We start from the raw sequence: 27,021 nt of genomic DNA on the forward strand, positions 1-27,021 counted from the left end.
AAGGGGAGATTATCGTTGTGCTTGGGTTCTCATTGCATGCCTCCCATGGGAATCTGGTTGGCTACTGTGGGAACACGATGCTGGTCCAGCAGGCACTTCTTATGTTCTTGAATGTCAGAAGCAGATCTATGTGCATCAATGTCCACAGGGTTGTTCCTGACATTGAAGCACCTCCAGTCGCCTCTGCGTGCACAAAGCTCTACGCGCAGTTTGGAGCCTCTCTATGCACACGAGAACAGCTGGATTGCCGCTTATGAATTTTGTCTGTGCTGGAATTCTCGGTGCTGCATTTGATTCCAGGACAGAGAGGTCCCTATTGTGAGAGGCTTGCCGGAAGACTTAAAAGCAGCACATGGATGTTTTTTCTGTGTCAAAACCAAACCACTTAAAGCTGCTTTTACTGTGCATGCTCAATTTTGTGGCTGGCCTCCTGCAGGCTGTTTCACAAGAATGCTTTTTAAGTCATTTGCAAATGGGACACTGCAGGTAGCTGTGCTTACTCTTGGATGAACATGGAAGTGTTGGCATGGATTTAATGCGAAAAAGCCCTGTGTCCCCAGAATGAAGAGATGGAGAGAGCTGACCTCAGAGACATTTTCACTCTCCTTGACTTAGCTGTACAACCATCTCCTTCACTGAAGATGTTCTGTCTGAATATGAAGTAAGACTGGAGTGTGAACCTGCAGTGAGAGCTGATAGGGATCTTTTTCACAAGCTATGGGGATCTTTTGCACAAGCTATGGGGGTCTTTCCAGTGGTGAAGCTGCATGCTCCGCTACCGGGGGCGGAGAGCAGGTGGGGGCATGGCTGGTGCTCCCGGGGGGCGTGACATGCATCCTGGGGGCGTGGCACACTGCTCACAGGGGCGTGGCGCATGTTCTGGGGTCATGGCGTACTGCCTGTAGGGGAATGATGCCCGATTCGCGCAGGAGTACACAGCGCATGTCCAGGGGGGCCTCCGCGATGGCACCCTACTGGAATAGTGGTTCCGGGGGTGGTCCACTCCCTCTGCACTCACTTTCCTCTCCCAGTGGGTCTCTCCCACTTACATCTCCATTATCTCTGTTTTTTTATTTGAGTTTCCCCACAGCTCTGCTCTTCATCATCACCAAAGTGCAACTTTCCCCTAATATACTCCTTTGGGTGTGCATTTTCCCCCTAACATTTTTTTTAAAAAAGCAATTTCCTCTAAATAGAGCATCTTTGTATGTCTTTTCACCAATATAGGCATTTATATGCACACTTTACACTAATATATGTGTTTCGTGCACATGACTTGACTGAAGAACTGCATTGCAAAATTCAGAGGTGTGTGAATTTTAAAGGACAGCTGTATTTCAGTTTGCATCTTGTTTCGGGAAGGGCAAATAGGCTAAGCTTGCCTTTAAACTCAAACTTAATCAAATGTAAACTTTACCACCCACCCCTAGAACAGAATGCTGGACAAGATGAGTGTTTAATATGATCTATCAGGGCTTTTTATATTTTATAAATAACTATATTGTTGTGATTTTTTTTTAAAAAGTCACTGAAATCATGTCCTTTTTCTGTATTTGTTGGATATTACATTCTCAAATGCCCTGGCTCTTTCACTGCGTTTTGTAATAACAACAACCTACACTTTATTTCTGGAAAAGGGTCTTAAGACAAGTTGTAAAAGAATTTCCACGTTTTCTGTTCCAGACCTCCCCTTTCAACTCTTTGGCCAATGAAAAGTCCCTGTTTGACTGCAAAAGGGTAAGTGGAATTTCCCCCCATCTGCACTTGAAAGTTTTCTTCTTCAAATGATAAAAAGGATCTCGCTCAGCCTCTGGGAGGGGATCCTCAAGCCTTTGTAGCTTCTGTAATTAAATAATAGATTAGAAAGAATTGGAAACTTGACAGGCTGCAGTTCATAGAAAGGTAAACTCTCTTTCCATTTGAAATTACGTGGCCCTGAGTGGCTGGTTCTGAGTTTCTCCTTGCTGAGACTGTTGGTGCTTCTGTTTCGAGACGATTGCACGGGGAAGGGGAAACGCAATTACTGAGTTAATATTCATGCCACCTTCGCATTTTGATAACACCATTTCTGAGATTTTATTTCCATTTTATAGCACAATAATGGTGGCAGAGAGAGAGGATGCCAAATTGTTATATCTGAGTGGGAGTCTTACTGGACGTTTGGAAATAGGCACCCGGCTTAAAATAAAAGAAAGATAATGGATGTATTTATGATGACAGGGGGCTGGAAATAACATGCTCTGAAGCCTTGTGGTCTCCCCAGCTGTCTGGTTCTGACAAAGCCAATTCCCTCTTCCAGCCCATCTTTTTATCTGTCACTCTGAGCCTTCCATTTGGCAATCCCATTGGAAAGAGCCAAGGAGGCAGTGTGGTGGCTTGGTTAGTGTGTTAGTTTAAGACCAGAGTTCAAATCCTCACACAGCCCTGAAGCTCACTGGGTGACCTTGGGCTAGTCACTGTCTCCCAGTCTAAGAGGGTTGTTGCAAAGTTAAACCGGGGAGAGGGAGAGCCATGGCCACATTCACACCATGCATTCAAAAAGCAATGTACTCTTTAAACAGTCACGTTGTTGTTGTTTAGTCATTCAGTCATGTCCGACTCTTCGTGACCTCATGGACCAGAGCACGCCAGGCACTCCTGTCTTCCACTGCCTCCCGCAGTTTGGTCAGACTCATGTTAGTAGCTTCAAGAACACTGTCCAACACTGGAGAGCCAGTCTGTGTTGATGATATTGGACTGATTAGAGGTAGCTGATGTCGTGCTCCTTAGATGCTATTGGACACTAACTCCCATCAATCCCAGGCAGCATGGTCAGTAGGATGATGGCAGCATAACCAAGGGACACAAAGAAATCTGGATGCAACAGTTGTTGAGCTTTCTTTTGGGGGTGGGTGGGAATTCACCTCCAAAACAGAAAGAGTGATACTCAAATGCACACTTCCTGATTCTGTTGGCAAAAACAGAGACATTTCCCCCAAGTTTTTGAACTCCCCCCAGACGCTAATTTTGCCGGGAAATTCTAGACGTATGGCGACCCTAGCATACTCTCCAAGTGTCCAGGGACAGTCCCGGAATTACGAGAGCCATCCCGACTTCTGATTTGATCCCACAATGTCCCTATTCCCCCCCCCCCCAGTGCTAAGCTTGGGGAGGAGGATGTGCCAGCGTTTGTCCTGAGTAGCGGCTGTGGCAGGTGTGAGGGAGTATCTCATTGCCTCTCCGTAACTTCTCCATGACTGCCACTGCCATCTTCCTCCTTTGGACAGCTCATTCACACTCCAGTCTTCATATTTTTTTAAAAAATGCTTTGTGCATCTGCATCTAATCTTGCTCCTTTCTTTCCCCCCCCCTTTAAAAAAAATATATTTTTTATTAACAATTTCAACATAACAAATTACCAAAACAAATCATCTTCATTATTCCCCCCCTTTGCCCCCCTACCCAGCAAACCCTCCCTCCCTCCACCCCAAGACTTCCCTCAGCTCCTCTCTCTGATTTCTCAACCCATGTTAACCTCTGCATATTGTCAAATTGTATATGTCCTTAATCTTGCCCCTGTCTAAAATTTATTCATTGGCGTGTGTTTTTCCTTTTGTAAATCTACCGAAGGATAAAGTAAAACCGGGACTGAGGACTTCCGGGACTGAGGGCTTATCTCAGGACGATGGAGGGCCTGTGTGCCGTGTCCTGTTGATTGTGGCACCTTATAACAATATGAGTTATTTTAACTTTATTGAACTGTATTAATTTCCTTGCTTCTGATACGAAATGCTCTGTGAGGGAATGACAAAAATTGTGTGTGTGTGTGTGTGTGTGTGTGAAAGAGGGTCTGTTGACGGGGGAGTGAGAAATGTCCTTCTTTTCATCTGAGGAATGTTGAAGTGTATGTGGGAGCTGTATGTAGCGTGCCTTGTGTTCTAACCAGTTTGAGTCCAGTTTGGAAACTCTTCTAGCCAGCTCCCCTCTTCTTCCCCTGCTCATCTCGCACCTGCTCTGTACTGCTTGCAGCCTGATATTATATTTGACAGAATGCTGTTAACGGTACCAAGTATCCGAGGGAGAGCACGAGACAAATAATATATGCTGAGCTGGGATACGCAGCGAGTCGGCACGGCAACCCTTGCAAAAATATTTCCCCAGAATCTCCATGAAATATTCATGACTCTTTTATGTATTTGAACAAATCCTGGAGCTCCATCTCTCTCCCGTCTAGCAGGTAATATCAGGGACACAGGTGTTTGCACAGGAGCGCCCAGTGTGGAGCCTGCTACCCTGCAGAACCGGGGGTTTGTTTTTAATTTTGCACGGATGATATTTCACTCACCCAGACAGAGTAATCTCCATTCGGGAAAAGAGATTATTAGAAGCGCACAGTTATATAATGGGGCGCAGAAAGCTCTGGATGTCTCATCAATTCCCTCCAGGCGCTTCTTTTCTAGTTAAACATATCCCCCAAACAATAACGGTAATGGTTGGGTGTTTGCTTAATATTCTACATAAGCGCTTGATCTTTGGCTGGATGAAGCAGGCGAGATTTAATTCTGAATTCTGAGAGCGCACAGGAGAGGAGAGTCCTCTGGCAAGATGAATCCAGCAGCAGAAAAAAACATGGTGATTGTTGGAATCTGGCTCTGTGCAGCTACAGCCATTTTACCTGGGAGATGGAAATGGGCGGGACTAGCAATTCTTTGGCAAATCCTCTCTGTGCTTGCTTCCCCTTTAACTTTGTTGCCACACCAATGCGACAATGGCCCAGTCTGCACTACGCATTTACAATACAGTGGACGCTCGGGTTGCGAATGTGATCTGTTTGAGATGCACATTCATAACCAGCAGCGTTTGCAACCCACGCCTGTGCACGTGCGGGTTGTGATTCAATGCTTCTGTGCATGCACAAAGCACAATTTAGTGCTTCTGCGCATGCGTGACCGCTGAAACCCGGAAGTAACCTGTTCCGGTACTTCTGGGTTTCAGCGGTCCGCAACCTGAAAAAATGCAACCTGAAGCGTCTATAACCCGAGGTATGACTATACTATTATGCCACTTTAACAGTCATGACTTCCCTGAAATAATAGTTTGTTCAGGGTGCTGAGAGTATTTAGGAGCCCTCCGTTCTCCTCACAGGGCTACAATTCCCAGCGTTTCCTGGAAAGAGGTGTTAAAGCGCTATAAGAATTAGACAGGAAGAGCAAATAGCCCATTGTGCATTGTAGATGTTGGAATGCATATTTACCAAGATCTTTCATGGCACCACTGATGGCACTGGTGGGCACATTGGTGCTCACAGGCATTACATTGGTGACCTCTGATCAGAGAACCTTTATATGTAGTATCAGTTCAGTTTCTTGGTCAACCGAAAAGACTTTAACCACTGATATTTCTGTGTGTTTGGAACAGACAGCACACAGTAACACTTGCACAGATATCAAATCCTTGTTAGAGTCTAAGAGCGGGTCTTCAGTAAAAACAATTAAAGGAAGATGAACAGTCTTGGCTTATTACCTGTTCTGTTTCACAGTTGAACACATGGAAGCGGAGAGACAATCGGGAGAGTTGAGTGGACTGGGCAGGGAAAGGAGAGCTCTGTTTGGTCTCAGAACAATAATGTACGGAGCAGGAAGATGCAAAGGAAACAAAGACTGACCTAGAATAGGAAAGCCTGAATTTCCACCACTGAATGGAATGGGTCAAAATGTGTGCATAAAACCTGGAGCAAGTCTAGTGAGTGTCTGTGGAAGGGAAATTAATGTTTCATGTCTTCGCAAGAAAACAAAATAAAAGCCTCCAAGGCAGAAAGGTTACATGGGCTTGGAAAGTAGACTCACTTGCTATCACTGAATTCTTAGGTTCCCTTCCAAATCTACAATTTTATGATTCTAAGGAATAGAAGGAATATATTTAACCCCTTGCAATGCAGGAATCTCAGCTAAAGCATTCATGACAGATGGCCATCCAACCTCTTAATTAATTCAATTTAATTTAATTTAATTTACTGCATTTATATTCCACCTTTCTGTCCAAGGATCTCAAGGTGTTGTGCATGATTTCTCTCCCTCATCATTTAGTCCCCACAACTACCCTATGAGGTAGGTTAGGCTGAGAGGCAAGGACTGGCCCAAGGCCACCCAGTGAACTTCATGACTGAGTGGGAAGCCTAAAGGGGACATCCAGGATTGGGATCCTGCCAATCTGGGATGTCCTGGTTAAATTGGGACACTTGGGGGAATATGTGGCTATATACTCTTGAACGCCTCAACAGCATAGTGATAGTCTGGAGACACGCTTTGTTTGCTATCCCAAACCATTCTTTGGCAGCTGTGTAGGCTTCAGGGTTCTAGTGAAAAAACCCCCAAACTGAAACATACAAGGTTGACATCTGTCCATCAAGGCCCTTGCTGACTGCACCAGGCTATCATCCAGCAATCTACCTAACAAAGGAATGTCATAACAATATCCTTCCCTAATTCACTCCTTACATAACCAGTGAATTAGCGGTGAGATACAAGTTGTAGAGACATCCTTACCAAGCATGGTATCATTTTATGTTCTCCTGATTTTTGCTTTTCTATGTTTTTACCCCTGATTTTATTATGCCAGGTTGATTATTTTTTTTAAATGAGGGGGCTGTATCCAAAGACTTTATTAAAAAAAACCCCATACCTTTTATTACGTACCCCACTTTGAGAAGACTTTTCTTGATTTGGTGGTGCAGATACACACACACACACACACACACACACCACACACACACACACACACAAAATAATCTATCTCCTTGAACCACACATTTCTCATCTACTGCATGTTGTATTCATGTTTAAGGGAGGCGATCTTACTCAGCTACGAGGGATCGTCAAAGAAAGAAGAAAGGTGGATCTCTACATAAAGGTCGAGATCTAAAGTTTCTTGTGTGGCAGCAATTCTTCACATGATACACACACACACAAATAATTAAACATTGTGTGCATGAGGGGACTCTAATATTTCTTTCAAGGAACAGATGTTTCCAGTGAACGAACGGAAGAAGGATATTGCCTGACTTAATTGCAGCTTAATTCTGTGGCTCTTCCTCTCCGTACCTCAACGTGCAGAGGGAGCAGCCTTGTTTTCCGTCGCAGTTTCTTGATTTCCTCAGCATCTCTTTTTCTTGACAACACAGCTTGCCCCTCCACCCCCCGCCCCGTGACTGTTTGAAATTCCTGCCTGACTTTTGTCTTCACGCTGTCAACTTGTCGCTCGGTGAACTCTGTTGTTGTTATGACAGACTTTTAAAGAAGCTAGATTTGATGCCTCATTGTGCTGTGTGAATGCAAGCAGGGATGAGAACCGGATGGTGCCCTTGGATTAGCAGGCTTGGGAGGGGGGAAGCTGTCATCCAAATGGTTTCAGCAAAATTGCCCCTAATTACTTGAAAAGGGTGGGTGGGAGGGAGTGGAGGGGCTCCTGGATATTAAGGCTCGGCATTTCAGCTGAAAATTATCACGGGAGTGGCAGATACAGCCAGCTTCAATGGCAGATACAGCCATCCACGCAAGGCTGAATAGAAACACAGAACCAGCAGCGTAAGGATGGACAAATTTATGGGTGTTAACAACTGCACACCTTCAGACCTGCACTTGTTCCTTCTTAACATGCTTTTTCAGTTTCTAAAAACACACATAACAAACAATTCACGTATACCCCCAAGAAACATTCCATGCATATACCTGCATATCTGAAGGAGTGTCTCCACCCCCATCATCCAGCCCGGACACTGAGGTCCAGCTCCGAGGGCCTTCTGGCGGTTCCCTCGCTGTGAGAAGTGAGGTTACAGGGAACCAGGCAGAGGGCCTTCTTGGTAGTGGCGCCTGCCCTGTGGAACGCCCTCCCAGCAGATGTCAAGGCAATAAACAACTATTTTACTTTTAAAAGACAACTGAAGGCGGCCCTGTTTAGGGAAGTTTTTAATGTCTGATGCTGTATTGTTTTTAATATTCAGTTGGAAGCTGCCCAGAGTAGCTGGGGAAACCCAGCCAGATGGGCAGGTTGTTGTTGTTATTGTTATTATTATTAATTATTATTATTATTATACAGTGAGAGGGGATGTTAGGTACATATCTCCATGTTTGGTGGGAATGCAAATTATTTTGGAAAATCGTCGTTGAAGACATTTCTTCTGTTACGGAACAGGTGATGGAACCCGATCTGAGGCTTTATTAAATCTGTTCACAGATGAGGGCTCACCAATCTTTTCCATGTCTGCGGCTAGGAATGTAATATTGGGAAACAGTCCTGCATTTGTCGGTCCATTGCAGGCACCGCATCTGATGTGTGGATGGCCATCATGCCTAGAGGTGAAACAAGCATGTCCAGTGTGCATATGGTGTTGGTAAAATCCAGCTCCCACTCTCCTGCCACATATAAGCTGTACATGTAAGGGCCTGGGGAACTGTGGTGGTTAGAGTGTCAGACTACAGCTGGGAAGACCTGGATGAAAATCCTCACTCAGTCATGAAGCACATTGATAGGCGAATATGTCAGTTTCATTTTCTGGTACTTTCCCCCCCAGACTTAAGCTTTCCACATTTCTGCACCAGCTTCTGAGGTCCAGCACCGAGGGCCTTCTGGCGGTTCCCTCACTGCGAGAAGCCAAGTTACAGGGAACCAGGCAGAGGGCCTTCTCGGTAGTGGCGCCCTCCCTGTGGAACGCCCTCCCACCAGATGTCAAAGAGAACAACAACTACCAGACTTTTAGAAGACATCTGAAGGCAGCCCTGTTTAGGGAAGCTTTTAATGTTTGATGTATCATAGTATTTTAATATTCTTTTGGAAGCCGCCCAGAGTGGCTGGGGAAACCCAGCCAGATGGGCGGGGTATAAATAATAAATTATTATTATTATTATTATTACTTCTGGATTTATTTTCTTTAAAGTCCATGTGAGAACTTGCCAGCATCTCAGCGTGATTTCCTCCTAACGAACACATTTCTTGTATGTAGTTTTGACCAAATGTACACATTTTTGCAAGCGATATCATCCTAACTTATTTTGCATTCATTTTTAATACCTGCATTTCGTAAACATGTAGCTGTCAGGTATGCATCAATACGTACCTCCTCCCAACGTACAAAGGCTGTGGGCCCCACCTCCCAAACTGGTGCAAAGTGTGGAGATCTGAATTTAAAATTGGAATAATGAGAAGCAGAATTCACAGGTCCTTCCATCCCCACCCAGAACCATAAAAAACAGAAGACAGGCCACAAAGAACAGAGATGAGTTCTAAATATGGCAAAACCCCCCACAAAATCTGGGGTTCTTAGGAAGCGGATATCTGTAGCCAATGCCACATTCTGTGCTTCTGCAGAATCTAAGGACACACATACACAGAGCTGTAGCTTCAAGTTTGATTTTAGGAAGTCTCATGGGTGATGGTGGCCAGATACAAAGAGGGAGATTCTCCCTGCCCCCTGAGTATTGGAAAAGGAAAGTATTTTTGGCTGTTGCCAAATCTGAGCGTTCCAGCTGTATGAATGGACACTCAAGCTCTCCAAGGCTTTAAACCTGTGCAATTAAGGAATGCTGAATTCTAATGTGTGGGCATAGCAGCTTTCCCGGTCTGCACACTGCCTGTTCTGAAGCTGTTTATTTATCTGCTTAGCTAATTAGAAGAATTAAAGATGGGGCATGTCTTGGCAAAGGGTTGCCAGCCTGACGGCCAACAAACAGCAGATTTAATTACTGAACTTCAGACACGTAATGAGGGATGAAGCAGACAGACTTACAGACAATGTGCTTCTCATTAATTAGGCAACAAAGAAAGTTGTGGCAGTGGGTGGCTTGGGGAAGGGGGAGTCAGCCGGAGTCTTAACTGCTCATAATTGCTTGATCTTCTGTCTGGCTCGGAGCAAAGCAAAGCCCAGGCGAATGTTTCTTCTGCAAAACGGAGCCGAAGGAGATGGAAATAGCAATAAAAGCAAATAATTTGGACACAGGGTGAAATAAAACTCAAAGCACCAGGCGGAGATGGATTTGTGCTCAGTCCCATTTAATTTAAGCTGCCGGCTGCGTCTGGGTTAGGATTTTGATAGCAGCGGAACGTCAGCATTTGAACATGAATCAAATATATGCTTTGTAGAATTGTTGGGCTTCTTAAAGGCTTGGGTTTTTTTTTGACAGAGGCAGTTAGTTAATTTCAGGGCAGATAGTTTTCTGATGTTGCGGAAAGACAAGTCATGGCGAGGTTACAGATTTTAACTGCAGTTGTTAGTAAGCGACTATGCAGCAATTGTCATGACTACATACCCAGCTCCTTCAACCGTTCCTCATAAGGCTTGGTTTCCAGACCCTTGATCACCTTGGTTGCCCTCCTCTGCACATGTTCCAGCTTGTCAATAGCCTTCCTACATTGTGGTGCCCAGAACTGGACACAGTCCTAAAACTCTTAGGTCCTAAAGGTCTAGGACTAGCACTGCCCAGGCTCTTTCCTCATCTGTACGGAAAATTTATAAGAAAAATTAAATCAGTTAACACAGCCATATGGGTTGGGCTTCAGAAGTTCCAATCTAACAATATGGGCCTTCAGTTTAGGACTGAACTGTAGCATAGACCATGCTTCATCGGATATTGGCAGTGCAAAAGCTGGCGACTGAATATGTGACTTCTGGGCTCTCGTCCTGTAGTAATAGGGAGATGTTGTGTTGTTCTGAATGCCCAGGAAACTTATATAAGATGGGTTGGATAAACCTAATTCGAATTTCTATATAATACTGGCAATGAAGAAGGGCATGCTCCATTGTTTCCTGCTGCCCAGAGCCACATGGGCAATTCCTCTCCTCGTAAGGCAGGGGTCAGCAAACTTTTTCAGCAGGGGGCCGGTCCACTGTCCTTCAGACCTTGTGGGGGGCCGGACTATATTTTTTTGGGGGAAATGAACGGATTCCTATGCCCCACAAATAACCCAGAGATGCATTTTAAATAAAAGGACACATTCTATTCATGTAAAAACACGCTGATTCCCGGATAGACTGCGGGCCGGATTTAGAAGGCGATTGGGCCGGATCCGGCCCCCAGGCCTTAATTTGCCTACCCATGTCGTAAGGTCTCTTCCTATAATGGCCTTTCTGAATTGCTGAGGGAAGGGCCTGACAACGGGCCAAAGTGAAAGCCCTTTGTTGTTTTGGTGTTTTGAGATTAGCTATGTATGGCCCTAGGGACACAGGTGGCGCTGTGGGTTAAACCACAAAGCCTAGGACTTGCTAATCAGAAGGTTGGCGGTTTGAATCCCCGCGACGGGGTGAGCTCCTGTTGCTCGGTCCCTGCTCCTGCCAACCTAGCAGCTCGAAAGCATGTCAAAGTGCAATTAGATAAATAGGTACCGCTCCGGTGGGAAGGTACCAGGTAAACGGCGTTTCTGTGCACTGCTCTGGTTCGCCAGAAGCGGCTTAGTTATGCTGGCCACATGACCCGGAAGCTGTACGCTGGCTCCCTCGGCCAATAAAGCGAGATGAATGCCAGAGTCGGCCATGATTGGACCTAATGGTCAGGGGTCCCTTTACCTTTACCTTTATGTATGGCCCTATTCATCTGTGAAGCAAAAAAGCAACCGTCACCCACGGTTGAAGTCCTGTATACACTTACTTGGGAATAAGCTCCATTGAACTCATTGGGAGTTACTTCTAAGTAAGCATGCAATGGCCTGCACCATAGATTTGACAGCAGCCAATCTCGCAGGTGAGGAAGAAGTGTGCTTTCTCTCAGGGGCAATCAAATCAGAAATTGCAAAGTCAAAACCTGGCAGGTTATCATACACTTCCATTAAGATGGCTCAGAGCACAAACTAAGACATCAAAACCGACAACAGGAAGTGCAAGGACAATCCTTTAATTAAAAGGCTTGGCAGCCAGAGACCGCCATCCTTTAAAACAGACACGTGCAAGGGCCGTTGATGGCTCATTGTTTGCATCCAGCAACTTTATCCCGGTGCGCCGGGGAAACAATTACGCACAACAGAGGGAGACCCGCATGTTGACATTTTATTGAATTTTCCATTTTAGTCCATTTGTGCTGCTGCGGATGAGAGTGTATTAGCAGGAGCTAGCGCATTAAGATGGCACAAGCCGCCTAACGCAGGGGACTGCAGAAATATCACATTTGCTAACTAGGCTAGAGGAGCGGATGAGATTCTGCTCCCGTCTGTTTCAGCTGCTGCTATTCCCTCGTTGAGGCTGTTTCAAATGGTTGCACTCATTTTCATGATGGACACGACAATCCCCCCTTTCACAAATCTGATGAGCATTAAATAGTGTGTTTTCCTGCCATGAAAATGGATAATAGAATTTCAACTGCATGTCTTATTGCCAGCAGAGGGTTTAAATACCAACATCAATGGATCTAATTATTTCTGTCGTTTTGCACCGCAGATCATTAGGAAGTCCCCCTCCTCTGCTTTCCTAAATCCCTTAGTATACGGTACCTTGTGAAATTATTATCGTGTAGCACTCACCTAGTGTCCCACCCTCACTTCAGAAGGCAAGGTACGATACATTCACAAACCACTTTAATCAAGTTACTGGAAATGAAAACATTTGTAATATTGCTAACTGTCTGGAGGAAGCAATTTAAAGAACACGGCTATCAGATCTTTAAAGTGTAGCTGACAATATGGTTGCAAAACAATTTAGTTAAGGCCTCTAGTGCACATGGTTTCGGCAAGTATATCCCACTCTGAGGATTGGTACTTCTCCTTCCTCCATGCTTCTTGTTCCAAAAAATGAAAACTGGTACCTTTTTTCCTGCAACAAAGCATGACTTTGATCTCAGGTGTGGGGAACCTGTGGCCTTCTGGATCTTGCTGGACTACAATTCTCATCATCCCTGGCCATTGGTCATGCTTGCTGGAGCCGATGGGAGTTGGAATCCAACAACATCTAGAGGACCACAAGTTCTCCATCCTGGATCTATAGCAGGGTTTCCCAAAAGTGGCTCTCCAGCAGTTTTGGGGACTACAGTTCCCAGCATCCCTGACCACTGCTCCTGCTAGCTAGGGATGATGGGAGTTGTAGTCCAAAAACAGCTAGAGACCCAAGATTGGGAAACCCTGATCTGTAGTATATATACAGTGGTACCTCGGGTTAGATCACTGCAGATGGTGACAGCAGTCACGAAATTAAAAGACGCCTGCTCCTTGGGAGAAAGGCGATGGCAAACCTAGACAGCATCTTAAAAAGCAGGGACATCACCTTGCCAACAAAGGTCCGTATAGTTAAAGCCATGGTTTTCCCAGTAGTGATGTATGGATGTGAGAGCTGGACCATAAAGAAGGCTGATCACCGAATAATTGATGCTTTTGAATTATGGTACTGGAGGAGACTCTTGAGAGTCCCATGGACTGCAAGAAGATCAAACCTATCCATTCTGAAGGAAATGAGCCCTGAGTGCTCACTGGAAGGACAGATCCTGAAGCTGAGGCTCCAATACTTTGGCCACCTCATGAGAAGAGAAGACTCCCTGGAAAAGACCCTGATGTTGGGAAAGATGGAGGGTACAAGGAGAAGTGGAAGACAGAGGACGAGATGGTTGGACAGTGTTGTCGAAGCTACCAGCATGAGTTTGACCAAACTGCGGGAGGCAGTGGAAGACAGGAGTGCCTGGCGTGCTGTGGTCCATGGGGTCATGAAGAGTTATCACAACTAAATGACTAAACAACAACAACAAACCTCGGGTTAAGAACTTAATTCTTTCTGGAGGTCTGTTCTTAACCTGAAACTGTTCTTAACTTGAGGTATCACTTTAGCTAATGGGGCCTCCCCCCGCCGCCGCCACCACGCGATTTCTGTTCTCATCCTGAAGCAAAGTTCTTAACCCGAGGTAATATTTCTGGGTTAGCGGAGTCTGTAACCTGAAGCGTCTGTAACCCGAGGTACCACTGTATAAGCCAGCAGTCAGTCTGTGGGCTGATGAAGGATCTGCTTGCGTTTATTTGCTAGTTTATTTCAAGAGTTTGGTTTATCACTTAATCACAACCATCTCTCCATGGTGTACAGGAGACCCCATGCATTAAGACTGAACGTAAGACAAAACTGTAAAATCAGTATTCAGTTCAAAAGCCTGCTGGAACAAGAAAGTCTTCTGTAAGTGCTACAAGTTCGACAGGGAATGGGGTTGCCTGACCTCAACTGGTAGGAAGCTTCACCCAAAACTGAAGCTCTTTGTGGTTACAAACCATTGGTGCCAACTTGAATGAAATATTGAGGGCCCCCAGGTAAACCCTTCCCACATTATTGATCACAACTCACCGTGCACACACCCCATTTGAATGGTGATGCCCATTAACTTGGGGGACCCCCCTCAAATTTTAGGGGTGTGTGTGAAGGGACCTCAGCCCCTAGGAGTTGGCTCCTATGATATGCGTCCTATGCGTCCAAACCTTTAGCAACCACTAACAGTGACTCCCCCATTATTTCACTTTCGGTTTCATCTAGGGCTTGAATTTCAGGGATCTGACCGATTCCTCATGAAATATAGAAAAATGTTTGTGTTCATGCTTTCAGAGAGAGCTTTCCCCTGTCCACCCCACCGTCTGCCTTTGAAGGAGATTCAGTAATGACTCGCTCAACTGGAAACCACAGTAACATCAACAGCCCAGTGGAAAAAAATCATATTGTAGAAATAAGCGGAACAAATCACAATAATAAAAACAACGTAGTCCTCTGGGCATAAAAGAAAGAAACAAACTTAGAAGCATCATCATGGTTTTTCTCTCCTTTCCTTAAGCCCACCCCCTCCCAACACTTTGACTGGAATCCATCTACATGTCTTAATCTTTCTTGCGGTATTAATGGAGATATTCTTTGCACGTTAACTTGCTAGAGGGAAACAAACATATTAGGGGAGCTGGTAACCCATGGCAACGAGCCACAGAAAGGAAGAAGCTAGCTAACTTGAGATGTGGGCCTCAGTTAATGCTTGCTTGGTGCTGAAAACATTTTAAACGTTGTTATAAATCGTGCAGGGAATCTCCACAAGTTCAGTGTTTTTCCTGGTTCAGATGGGTGCTCCCCACAGCATGGAGGGCAGCAGGGCCCATCATGAGAATACAATGGGGGGGGGGACAGCAAGCTCATCCTCTCTCTCTCACGTGATCCTAATCATGGGGCGAGTGCAAGACTGTATGTCTAAATAGCGCTAATCAGTGGATTACATAGGATAAAACGAAGCTGTGAGCAATTTGTTCCTTTCCTCCTGGAAAGCGCTTTGTTCTCTCACTAAACTGAGCTGGAGCTTGCTGTTCTGGCTCATTGCCTCCACAGCCTGTTTTACCACAGCTTCAGGGTTTCGTGTGCAAATATGTCCCCATAGCTTTGGCAAAAGGAGTAGCGGCCCCTACCAGGCTGTGCCCCTACCAGGCTGTGCCCCTACCAGGTCCTCGTTTGTTTTGAATGAATTGTCTCCAGCTCGGGCTGTGAGGCTTGGACTAAAAACTCCAGGCTAGGATGTCTGACACGCTGGCGTGATTGGACTGTGCCAGTAACAGTGGTACCTTGGTTCTCAAACGCCTTGGTACTCAAACAACTTGGAACCCAAAGACTGTAAACCCAGAAGTAAGTGTTCCTGTTTGCAAACTTTTTTCAGAAGCCAAACTTTCTCTGTTTTGAGTGTTGCGCTTCCGTTTTGAGTGCCACACTTCCGTTTTGTGTGTTACGCTGAGGTCTGTCTGTTTTTGCTATTTATTTTGCGTTTTTGTTTTTGCGGCTCTTTTTTGTTTTGTTTTTGTGACTGTGTGGAACCCAGTTCAGCTAGGGATCAATCCATAGCTGTCAACCTTCCCTTTTTTTTGTGGGAAATTCCCTTATTCCAGCGCCGTTTCCCGCTGCTTTCCGCTGCTATCCCAGATTGTTAGATATCCTCCCCGGGACAGGTGAGGCTGCTGGTCCCTTATTTTCGAGGCTGCTGATCCCTTATTGTCAAATCTGAAAGTTGACAGTTATGGATCAATCCTTCTCCCTCTCTCTGTCTGCCACCTCCTAGACCAGGGGTAAAGGTAAAGGTAAAGGGGACCCCTGACCGTTACGTCCATTTGTGACCGACCCTGGGGTTGCGGTGCTCATCTTGCTTTACTGGCCGAGGGAGCCGGCGTACAGCTTCCGGGTCATGTGGCCAGCATGACTAAGCCGCTTCTGGCGAACCAGAGCAGTGCACGGAAATGCTGTTTACCTTCCCGCTGGAGCGGTACGTATTTTATCTACTTGCACTTTGACGTGCTTTGGAAGTGCTAGGTTGGCAGGAGCAGGGACCGAGCAACGGGAGCTCACCCCGTCGCGGGGATTCGAACCGCCGACCTTCTGATCAGCAAGTCCTAGGCTCTGTGGTTTAACCCACAGCGCCACCCGCGTCCCTAGACCAGGGTAGTCAACCTTTTTATACCTACCGCCCACTAAGGCATCTTTCTTGATGGTAAAATTTCCTTACCGCCCACCAGTGCTCGATGGAAGGAGGATTCAACTTGTGTCCTAGAACCCCCTACTGCCCACCTCGAATCCTGAAACGCCCACTAGTGGGTGGTAGGGACGAGATTGACAACCCCTGCCCTAGACACACATGTTCAGTTTGTGTGGCCTAATATTCACTCCACAGAAGCCCTCCTGCAAACATTTATGGTTTTGTAAATCTTCCTCTGCAAGCATAATCTGAACTCGGGCCCCGCCACAGATGAACAATCTGCTCCAGGACAATTTTGTATCAGAAAGTGGCCAACGAATGGCCTGGTGGTGCCAGCAGTAAAGGAAGAGCAGACATTTCTCATGCACTTTCAAGCCCTTGATGTATGAATAGAATGAGGCTAGGCTAGATAGCTCAGTTGGTTAGAGCATGGCGCTGATAATGCCAAGGTTGCAGGTTCGATCCCTGTATAGGACAGTTCCTATATATTCCTGCATTGCAAAGGGTTGGATTAGATGATCCTCAGGGTCCCCTCCAACTCTACAATCCTATGATCTCTGTTAAGTTGTGGGTGAACATATTAGATGACACAGCGATTCTTCAAACAGCTCTTGTTTATTCACAGGTCAGGACAGAACTGAACTGAAGGGTTCAGTCAGCCTGCTTATATAGAGCTCCAGTACAATGTAACTGTAACAATTTTCTAAAACTATCCAATCACTGAACGTCACTTTCGATCCCTTATTTGCATAACTATCTACAGTGTCCCCCTGCTGGCCCAGGGTGAGAACTTCAGTACATAACACCCTCTATGAACTTCCAAAAAGAGAAAGCTTCATATTTGTGGATGATTTGCTGCAAATGCTATTTTATGGGTCTTTGTAATGAAAGCCTTGATTCAGTGGCTGTTTTCACACCCTGCTAGATTACAGGATTTATTAGACCCCCCCCATCCCCCACCAAAAAAAGGCATGTCAGATATTGTATTTCTGGGCTCCTGAGCTCAAGAAATGCCCATTTCTCAGTTGGGTGCAGCAACGTAGATATCTTTCATATGGATTACTTTTACTGACCAAGCAGCTGAAAATGTCTTATGATTTGCCAACTGAGCTGTATTTTAATACGGCTGATCATGAAGGCAGTGCAATAGGTTTGATTTGAATGAATTTGCATAATTTGCTGATCAAGCTACCTATTAAAGTTCTGACCTTTGTACTTTTATGGTGGTGCATAATCATGAGGTCCCGAATGTTGGAGGGAATGTATGGCTTAGCAATGAATTTATAGCTCATGCATTTAAGGGATATGGGATGCGACAACATCCTCTAGACAGGCTATTTCTTTTTTCCTTTTTAAGAATAATTTCTATATGAAAACCAGTTTATCTGATTGGCCCCATGCCATGAATATTCATTGGGAGTGTTAATCATAGCTGTCAACGTTTCCCTTTTTTAAAGGGAAATTCCCTTATTCCGAATAGGATTCCTTGCAAGGAAAGGGAAAAGTTGACAGCCATGGTTTTAATTTTCTAGTGCTGAACACTGGGCAATTGCAGCAAATCTATATCAATTAGGGATCGACAAACCGGACAGCTTCGGGTTGTCTCTGTTTTTTTTTCATTTTTCCAATTTCCAGCTCTCTCCATTTCCACATCAGAGTGCGATTAAAACAAATAAATGAATTGCATGAAAATCAATGGACATTTTTATCTGCATTTCACCAAATATATGCATTTTTATGCAGTTTTGCCTGATATATACATTTATGCACAATATGTGCATTTTCAACATTAATTTCACCAAGGAATGCATTTTTGTGCGTAATTTAAGATGTGCTTCTAAAGCCCATTTCTTCCCATTGGAAATGGTGCGTCAGAAAATCCAGAGAATGATAAATTTCAAAGGTTGGCTGTGCTTTTGTTTGCTCAGTGATCCTTGTTTGCCCTCCTCTTTTTTTGTGATTAACCTTCTGGCGGGTCCCTCACTGGGAGAAGCCAAGTTACAGGGAACCAGGCAGAGGGCCTTCTCGGTACTGGCACCCGCCCTGTGGAACGCCCTCCCACCAGATGTCAAAGAGAACAACAACTATCAGACTTTTAGAAGACATCTGAAGGCAGCCCTGTTTAGGGAAGCTTTTAATGTTGATGCATTACAGTGGTACCTCAGGTTAAGTACTTAATTCGTTCCGGAGCTCCGTACTTAACCTGAAACTGTTCTTAACCTGAAGCACCACTTTAGCTAATGGGGCCTCCTGCTGCCGCCAGAGCACGATTTCTGTTCTCATCCTGAAGCAAAGTTCTTAACCTGAAGCAGTATTTCTGGGTTAGCGGAGTCTGTAACCTGAAACGTATGTAACCTGAAGCGTATGTAACCTGAGGTACTGTATTTTAATATTTTGTTGGAAGCTGCCCAGAGTGGCTGGGGAAGCCCAGCCAGATGGGCGGGGTATTAATAATAATAATAATAATAATAATAAAATGAATTTCACTTGCCCTCCTTCTGCGATACTTGAGTGGCCACTCTGCCATCTTTGGTACCTGCACTGGCCGTGTTGTTTTTTTTGCAGAACAACTCCTTTGGCATAAGAAAAGTCGAAATGCCTAGTGACATGAAGCCATCATCAGCTCCAGGATGTGTGCCACTCAGTGTTCTATGTGCCATGGAAATTGACAAAACAGATCCCCAGTGGAGAAAGCAATTAAAGAATAATGTGCAGTGGGTAAGACTTCTCCCACAGGCTGGCTCCTGGGGAGAATGTTAACTAATGCCCTCCAGCGTGGGCTCTGTAGTGAGATTGATTTTAAGGAACTCCAGGAGTCAAGGGAGATCGTGCACTGTCAATCAGTTTTGACTATCATCCAATGCAGGGCATGGGAAGAGTTACGTGCTAAGTAAGTGGGAACTATTCCTAAGTGCTGTTGCCGTGTGAGCAAGACAGGTGACAGCTAAGTGTATGAGGGACGTGGGTGGCACTGTGGGTTAAACCACAGAGCCTAGGACTTGCCGATCAGAAGGTTGGCGGTTCGAATCCCCACAACGGGCGAGCTCCTGTTCCTCGGTCCCTGCTCCTGCCAACCCAGCAGTTCGAAAGCACCTCAAAGTGCAAGTAGATAAATAGGTACCGCTCCGGTGGGAAGGTAAACAGCGTTTCCGTGCGCTGCTCTGGTTCGCCAGAAGCGGCTTAGTCATGCTGGCCACATGACCCGGAAGCTGTACGCCGGCTCCCTTGGCCAATAAAGCGAGATGAGCGCTGCAACCCCAGAGACGTCTGCGACTGGACCTAATGGTCAGGGGTCCCTTTACCTTTACTAAGTGGGAACTATTACTAAATGCTGTTGCCGTGTGAGCAAGGCAGGTGACAGCTAAGTGTATGTGCTAAGCACCCCACAAATCCCACCGCAGCAAAAAGTGTAATTCTTTTGCCAATTTATTCACAACGTAGAACAAATGAAACAAAAGTAGAGAGGGTTTCTGACTCTTTGCCAGCGCCCAAAGTAGTTTGAGGTTCAGGTATTATAGCATGTTTTAAGAATTGTGGGATATTTAAAGTTCAGTCAAATCAACAATTTGTGTTTTGCTAGATGGGCACATAATACGAGTTGAAGCTCACAGAGTTTTCCTGTAAACTTGCTAGAGAGAACTCTGGGAGAGACCCTCCCACTGTGCCCTGACAGCTCATCAGAAAGATGTCAAATTCCACAGGGCCTTAGTCTCTTGTGACAGAGTGTTCCACCAGATAGGAGCCACAGCCGAAAAAGCCCTGGCTCTGGTTGAGGCCAGCCTAACCTCCCTGTGGCCCGGGACCTCCAGGATGTTTTTGTTTGAAGACCGTAAGGTCCTCTGTGGGGCATACCAGGAGAGGCGGTCCCGTAGGTACGAGGGTCCTAGGCCGTATAGGGTTTTAAAGGTTAAAACCAGCACCTTAAACCTGATCCTGTACTCCACTGGGAGCCAGTGCAGCTGGTATAGCACTGGGTGAATTTGATCCTGCAGCGAGGACCCCGTAAGGAGTCTCGCCGCAGCATTCTGCACCCGCTGGAGTTTCTGGGTCAGTCTCATGGTATTTCACATGGTATTTCACGAGCAATCTAGAAAAACATGAACTTTGTTCCCACCCATCAATTTATTTTTTTGCTGATGGCATTTCCTTTTTACACTGCTGTGAAGGATGCCACCACCATTGTCCCTTTTGAGAAGAAGGGACTCAAACTGGCTGTAAGAAGGATGCTAATAGCAGAGGGTTATATTTCACAGCAAAGCTTTCATAGATTGCTTGGAGCTCGGCAGGTCTTAATATCGCCCCATCTGTGCGTTCGCAGCTCCGATGTCTCTGGCTGCAAATTGGGAATGAGCGGCTTAGTTGTTAATGTCCACAAAAGCCCCCCACGAGAATGAAGAACAGGGTAAACATGTTTAACTTGGGCTCTCTGCAAACCATTGGAAAATGATTACCTCCAACACATGCAGAGACACAGAAATGTGTGCACACTCCTGACACTATTCCTGCCTCCTACACACACACACACACACACACACACACACAGATTTCATCATATTTGCCCCACAATTTCTTTAGGATTTTAAACGAGCAAATTTTGGTAGTGCTTCTGGAAGCTGTTGCTATTGGATTTGCCCACAACACAGACTTGCTGTTGCTTGGTTGTTAAGCGGGGCGTTTTCTTAGCCATGCCATGGCACATTAATTTTGCTAGTGTTTTCTCTGTCCATCGAATCAGCTCCTGGTGACACATTAGCTTAGCGGTTTGAGGTGTTTTTTTTAAAAATCCCAGCAGCAGCAGCAGCAGCCTCCCACTGGGGCTGGATCTAGACGCATAAAAGAAGCGTTTCAGTTAAACGCTTCGTAAATTTAAACAGGGAAAACAAGTAGTTAAAAACGGGGCTCCACAGCGCCATCTGGTGACACAATGTTATATCGCATATACAATGCATATAAATCACTTTTTCTTTACCATTCTAGCCGAGTCCTGGGATTCATTGCCATAAAAATGTGTATAATGCCCCTTAATATGCAGTTAACTAAGTAGAGATGGCCTGATCAGTGTTAGGCTCCTATTCTCCCCATTTTACCCTAATCCAAGCTTCTGGGGCTATTCTGGTGCTATCTTAAGCTTTTCCCCCTCCAGAGAGCAGCGACCATGCACTATTTATTTATTTCATAAAACTTGTATGCCATTTGATTGTAAAAAAATAAATAAATTTCAGAGTGGTTTAGGAAAATATATGAAAATACAGTATATGATCACATGTTGAGCTCAAATAGTGGCAAAGGCATCAGGCATCTGTTGCACACACTTCAACGGTTTCTACTTCCCAAGGACAATTCTAATTCTCTGGGTGTTTTTCCGGGGGGGGGGGGAGATCACCTCTTTGCCCTTTGCAGAGATTTGAGAACTATTTCATCAGGACTGGAAGAAGTGGCCAGCTTTTTCTGATTCATCCAGGTATCCTAAGATAATATGCGACTTAATATCTGTGTTATCATTCCTCACCCAAACGCCCCCTTCCTTGTGTAACTTCTTGTTTGACAAAGAATGCTGGAGAACACAAATGCTTGCCACATTTTTGGTGACTTTCTGGTAGATCCTAAAGGTATTACTCCACAGTGGACTTTGGAGTGTCCTTCAGTTAATGTGGTTTTACGTAGGTGATGAGGATGCTCAGACAGTGATTCTTAGGCTGAGAGCAGAGATGTCACAAATGCAGTAGAACGGTCCTATCTACGAAGCACGCAGCCCATCGGCTGAAGGTATGTAAACTGGTGGAGGGGAAGTGGTCCCCTGTTGCTGAAACTGCTCCATAGAGCACAGACTTGGGAATAGCTGCCTAGTTATGTGTTGAGGACCCATTACCCGCATAGAGATAAATAAGATGCAAGGACTCATGTATTTTACGTTAATGGGCTAAATAAGGCCACAGCTTTATTGGTTACAGCATGTGAGAGGTATTGGCTTAGGCATTGGATCAATCTATACACGACCCCACCCCGCTCAGCAGGGGGTCATTCGAGGATTAACAGCCAGTGGGCGGAGCTTGTTGATGCAAATACAACTGGAAGCTTCCCCAGACATCACCGGGGGTTGTGCCATGGCCCTAGCCACCAGCAGGGCATCGGACAGGATCCACGACCGCTGGATTCCTTTAACGGAATATCCAAACAAGGGGAGGGGTAGGTGATGGCCACAACCTACCCTCCAACACACCACACATATTCCAATGCCTAACCGCCAATACCCGAAAAGTTGTGACGATTTGCTATGAGGTAGGCAAAAACCAAGGGATGTGGGTGGTGCTGTGGATTAAACTACAGCGATCAGAAGGTCGGTAGTTCGAATCCCCGCAACAGGGTGAGCTCCTGTTGCTCGGTCCCTGCTCCTGCCCACCTAGCAGTTCAAAAGCACAAAGTGCAAGTAGATAAATAGGTACCGCTATGGCGGGAAGGTAAACGGCATTTCCGTATGCTGCTCTGGTTCGCCAGAAGCAGCTTAGTCATGCTGGCCACATGACCTGGAAGCTGTATGCCGGCTCCCTCGGTCAATAAAGTGAGATGTGCGCCGCAACCCCAGAGTCGGCCACAACTGGACCTAATGGTCAGGGGTCCCTTTACCTTTAGGCAAAACCAAGAGGCTGGTGCCAATTTGCCAAATGGATAAAATTCCGACCAGGCCCCCTGGGCAACCAAGGCAACCAACCGAAGTCCATAGCAAGGTCAAAAGCATGGAAATGACCTAATGGGAGGGTGGGTGGGTGATCCGATTAAAAAAAAGAAGCTGACTGGGGACCCAGTGCAGCTGCGGCCGCTGAAATGCAGCTAAACCCTGCCCACAAGCCAGCCCTATTGGCTGGCTAAAGGGCTTGGCGTGGCAGCTGGGCGAAGGCTGACACAGGGGGCCGAATATGCCCCCCCCCCGCTGACGCAGGAGTCTGCTCCCGCTCACAACTCCTCCCTTCTGGAAGGAGGAGAGGTCTTACTAGTATATAGATATTCAGAATGTAGAAGTGACTGTGTTATCTTTGACAATAAATACTTAACTGTCCGCTGTGTGCAACACAGGATCTGAAAAAGCATTATACAGTGGTACCTCTGGATGTGAACGGGATCCGTTCCGGAGCCCTGTTCGCATCCTGAAGCAAATGCAACCCGCATCTGTGTGTGGGTCGCGATTCGCCGCTTCTGCGCATGCGTGTGATGTCATTTTGAGCGTCTGTGCATGTGCGAACAGCAAAACCCGGAAGTAACGCGCTCTGTTACTTCTAGGTTGCCACGGAGCACAACCCGAAAATATTCATCCCGAAGTTACTTCAACCCGAGGTATGACTGTACAAGTAACGATTGACAGAGCTATCATGATACCTAGATAGAACCTCCATGTGCAGAGGATTGGGTGGCTCCCAATCGAGTGTTAAAAACAATACATGCAATGCTTCCATGCACTGCTTGTAAGCTTCCCATTGGCTTCCCAGTGTTGTAAAATGGGGTGGGGGAACCCTTTCCAACTCAAGGGCCGTATTCCCTTCAAGGCAACATTCAGGAGGCGGGCACATGCCAGTGGTGGGCGGAGCCAGAAGCAGAAGTGGGTGGGGCAACAACTTTACACCCACCTCTCTTTCTGTCCTCCATCGAGGGAAGCAAGAAGCGTTAACAGAGTTCAAGGCCGCATTCTAGCCAGGCAAAAGCACTCTAGGAGAATGCAAAGCAGGACCTGTGAGGTGTGTGGCCTGGGGGAAAGGGGCGTGGTTGGGGAGGGGGTGTGGTCTGGAGAGAGCCCCACCCCTGTTGTAAACAAAATGATGGACAAGATGGGTCTGACCAATCAAGTGTTGTCATGTTATTAAAGCGCCTCTTTGGCCAATGGGATCTTCTCTATAGTAGTGCATAAGAAAACAACCAGAAAAATCTTTATTGAAAGGCTAGGAAATTTTATTTCCCCCATTTCCCCCGAGCTTTCCTCCCCCTCTGCCATTCCCTTGTCAAAAGTTTGATTATTGCTCTTTTGCCGACAGTAAATGCACGCCCGTAACATCTTCATCATTTTGACAGAAAGACGTTTCCCTCAAAACCAGTCACCTGGTGCCACTTACAGCAGCAGCTCAAATGCATTGCCACTTAATTTGTTTTAGAGCTGGCTATATAGCGGTGAAAGAATAGGCAGCCCCTTGCGAATACGTTCACATTTTAGATGAAAGCATCCAGATAAATCTCTGCCTAGGCAATCATCACACCACAAGGTGCTGCTAATGGGCAAGCTCAGGATTTGCGGGTCTCAGAGAAATGAGAAGTGAAAACTACAGCAAAGCCATCCTGTCTGCTTGGAGTTTGGTGTCCACGACTCCATCACTTGAAGGTAGGTGATGGATGAGGAAAGGGAGGGTACCAAAAAGAGCAGCCAGAGACTTTATGAAGATGCACACACTAAAGTGTTCTAAATTATCAATTGCGTGGTGAGTTCCCGCCTTCCCCCAGTGGTAGATAACGACACAGGACACCATAAATAAGGTTAATGGGCTAAAATTGGCCACAACTTTATTGGTTACAGGTAAGAGCTGTATTGGCTTAGGCATTGGTCCTATCATTCTATCCGGCTTCAGCCTGATGGCATGAAGACTGGCAAGGGTTAACACCAGCAGGGGGAGCCTTGCTGATGCACATCAACTAGGTAACTCCCCCAGGGTCACCGCTCGGGGGCGTGCTTTAGGCCCTAACCTCCATAGGCTTCGGACGAGGCAATGCCCCCCAGAATCATTTACCAGACTGCCCTTCAATATTTGGGGGAGGTGATGGCGCTCCTCCCCCCAACTCATCTACATAACAATACCCATACCAATGCCTAACCACCAAAACCAGAGAAGTTGTGACGATTTGCTACGAGGTAGGCGAAAAACCCAATGGCCGGTGCCAATTTGCCGAGTGGAAAAAATTCCTACCAGGCCCCAACAGCGACCAACCGAGGTCCATAGCAAGGTCAGAAGGAAATCTTGAAGGGCGGGCGGGTGGGAAAACCAGTCAGCGGAGCAGTCCGAAAGAGGGCGATCCCGGGCCGCGCTTGCCTTAAATGGGGCAAGCCACACGCCCCGAGCCACCCAATTGGCTGGCTCAGGGGATGACGTGGCCCGAGGATTCCCCCAGATCACACGGGGTTGCAAACCAGCCACCGCGTGTGTGTTGGGGGCGTGAGCCCGCAACGCCACCTCCTCCCGAGGTCGGAAGTGGCTTTGTGGTGCCAAAATTCAAATGCTATCAGTCGCAGCTAGACAGGTAGTAGCAGACTTTGGGGAATCTTTTCCATATTGGGTTGTTTGCTGAGGAACTCTTGAACATCTGTTCCAGAATCTCTGCATCCCTATGGATTCGACAAATGTCTACCATGTCTTCAGGCCAGGAATCCTTGGAAGCAGATTTCTTGCTCAATCGTTTCTCTGAGGATGAAACAGACCCACTTCCTGGTCCTTCGTGAATAGGACCACCAGCACCGCACTCTGTATCTTTCCCTCTGAACCCAGAGGAGGGACCTCTGCCACTGGGCTCCAGTGATGGATTTAAGAGTCCTCAGAGGGCTGAGAAGTCTTGAGGATCACAGCCCCAAAACTCAAAACCCTATTGCCTAGATGAAGGCAATGGATGCATTAAAGGTATTTGACCATTAGCTAGCAAGACAATGTACTCAGAAGGCAGGGCTTTAGTCTGGACTCTTTAGCCTGAATTATAAAGCTCTGGCAATTTTTCCAGACCAGTGCTGAGGCAACTTGTTCCTTCTGTCTCAGCTGCAAGAATGCTACATGTGGTCCTCAAACTGTAGCCACTGGACTCAGAACTAGCACCCTTGTCACTGCCCAGGGTCCTGACCTTGCCACAGTACCAAGTTGGCTCCAGAAACCCAGACCTTGCCTTCCTTCATTTTGCTTGCTCTGTCACTTCCTCTTCGTGGCAGAGATTGCGATGTATCGGGACAACGTGGGGAGCATCCAAGTGTACCAGCCAGGCATGTGGGACTGCATGTCAGTCCACATAAACTGAGAGTGCACTCTAGAATACCCAACACTCCCCTAGAGCTGTGCATTGGTATGAGAGCTAAGCAATGGTGGATCAGGAAAACTTGTCCAGTTTTATGGATATTCTCATCGAAGAAAGCAGAGACAGGTTTTTGGCAAATTGGCAGAAATTTATTGATTATTCTATGAGATACCATTTAGAACTGCTTAAAACTCATGCATTGACAATGTATTATTGTGGCTGTGTGAAAAAGGGACACAGGTGGCGCTGTGGTTTAAACCACTGAGCCTCTTGGGTTTGCAGTTCAGAAGGTCGGTGGTTCAAATCCCCGCGATGGAGTGAGCTCCCGTTGCTCGGTCCCTGCTCCTGCCAACCTAGCAGTTCAAAAGCACACCAGTGTAACTACAGATAAATAGGTACCGCTGCAGCGGGAAGGTAAACGGCATTTCTGTGCACTCTGGTTTCCATCATGGTGTTCCATTGTTTAGTCATGCTGGCCACATGACCCAGAAAGCTGTCTGTGGACAAAGAAAGTGATAGATCAAGAGACCAAGAGCGATAGATTAAGATGATGATTATGATGATGATTTGTTAAAAT

General features: G+C 46.2%; 1 protein-coding gene across 1 annotated transcript in view; it reads left to right on the forward strand.

The window, feature by feature from the left end:
* RASGEF1B (RasGEF domain family member 1B) overlaps positions 1 to 27,021 on the forward strand; it is a 260,591-nt gene that overhangs the window by 48,810 nt on the left and 184,760 nt on the right. Inside the window, exon 3 of the mRNA XM_081020922.1 lies at positions 1,684 to 1,737. Coding sequence (XP_080877048.1) covers positions 1,684 to 1,737 — 54 coding nt within the window. The remainder of the gene's footprint in view (positions 1 to 1,683; positions 1,738 to 27,021) is intronic.

This window comes from Podarcis pityusensis (assembly GCF_964106645.2).
Source record: "Podarcis pityusensis genome assembly, chromosome: 9".
Classification (NCBI taxonomy): Eukaryota; Metazoa; Chordata; class Lepidosauria; order Squamata; family Lacertidae; genus Podarcis; species Podarcis pityusensis.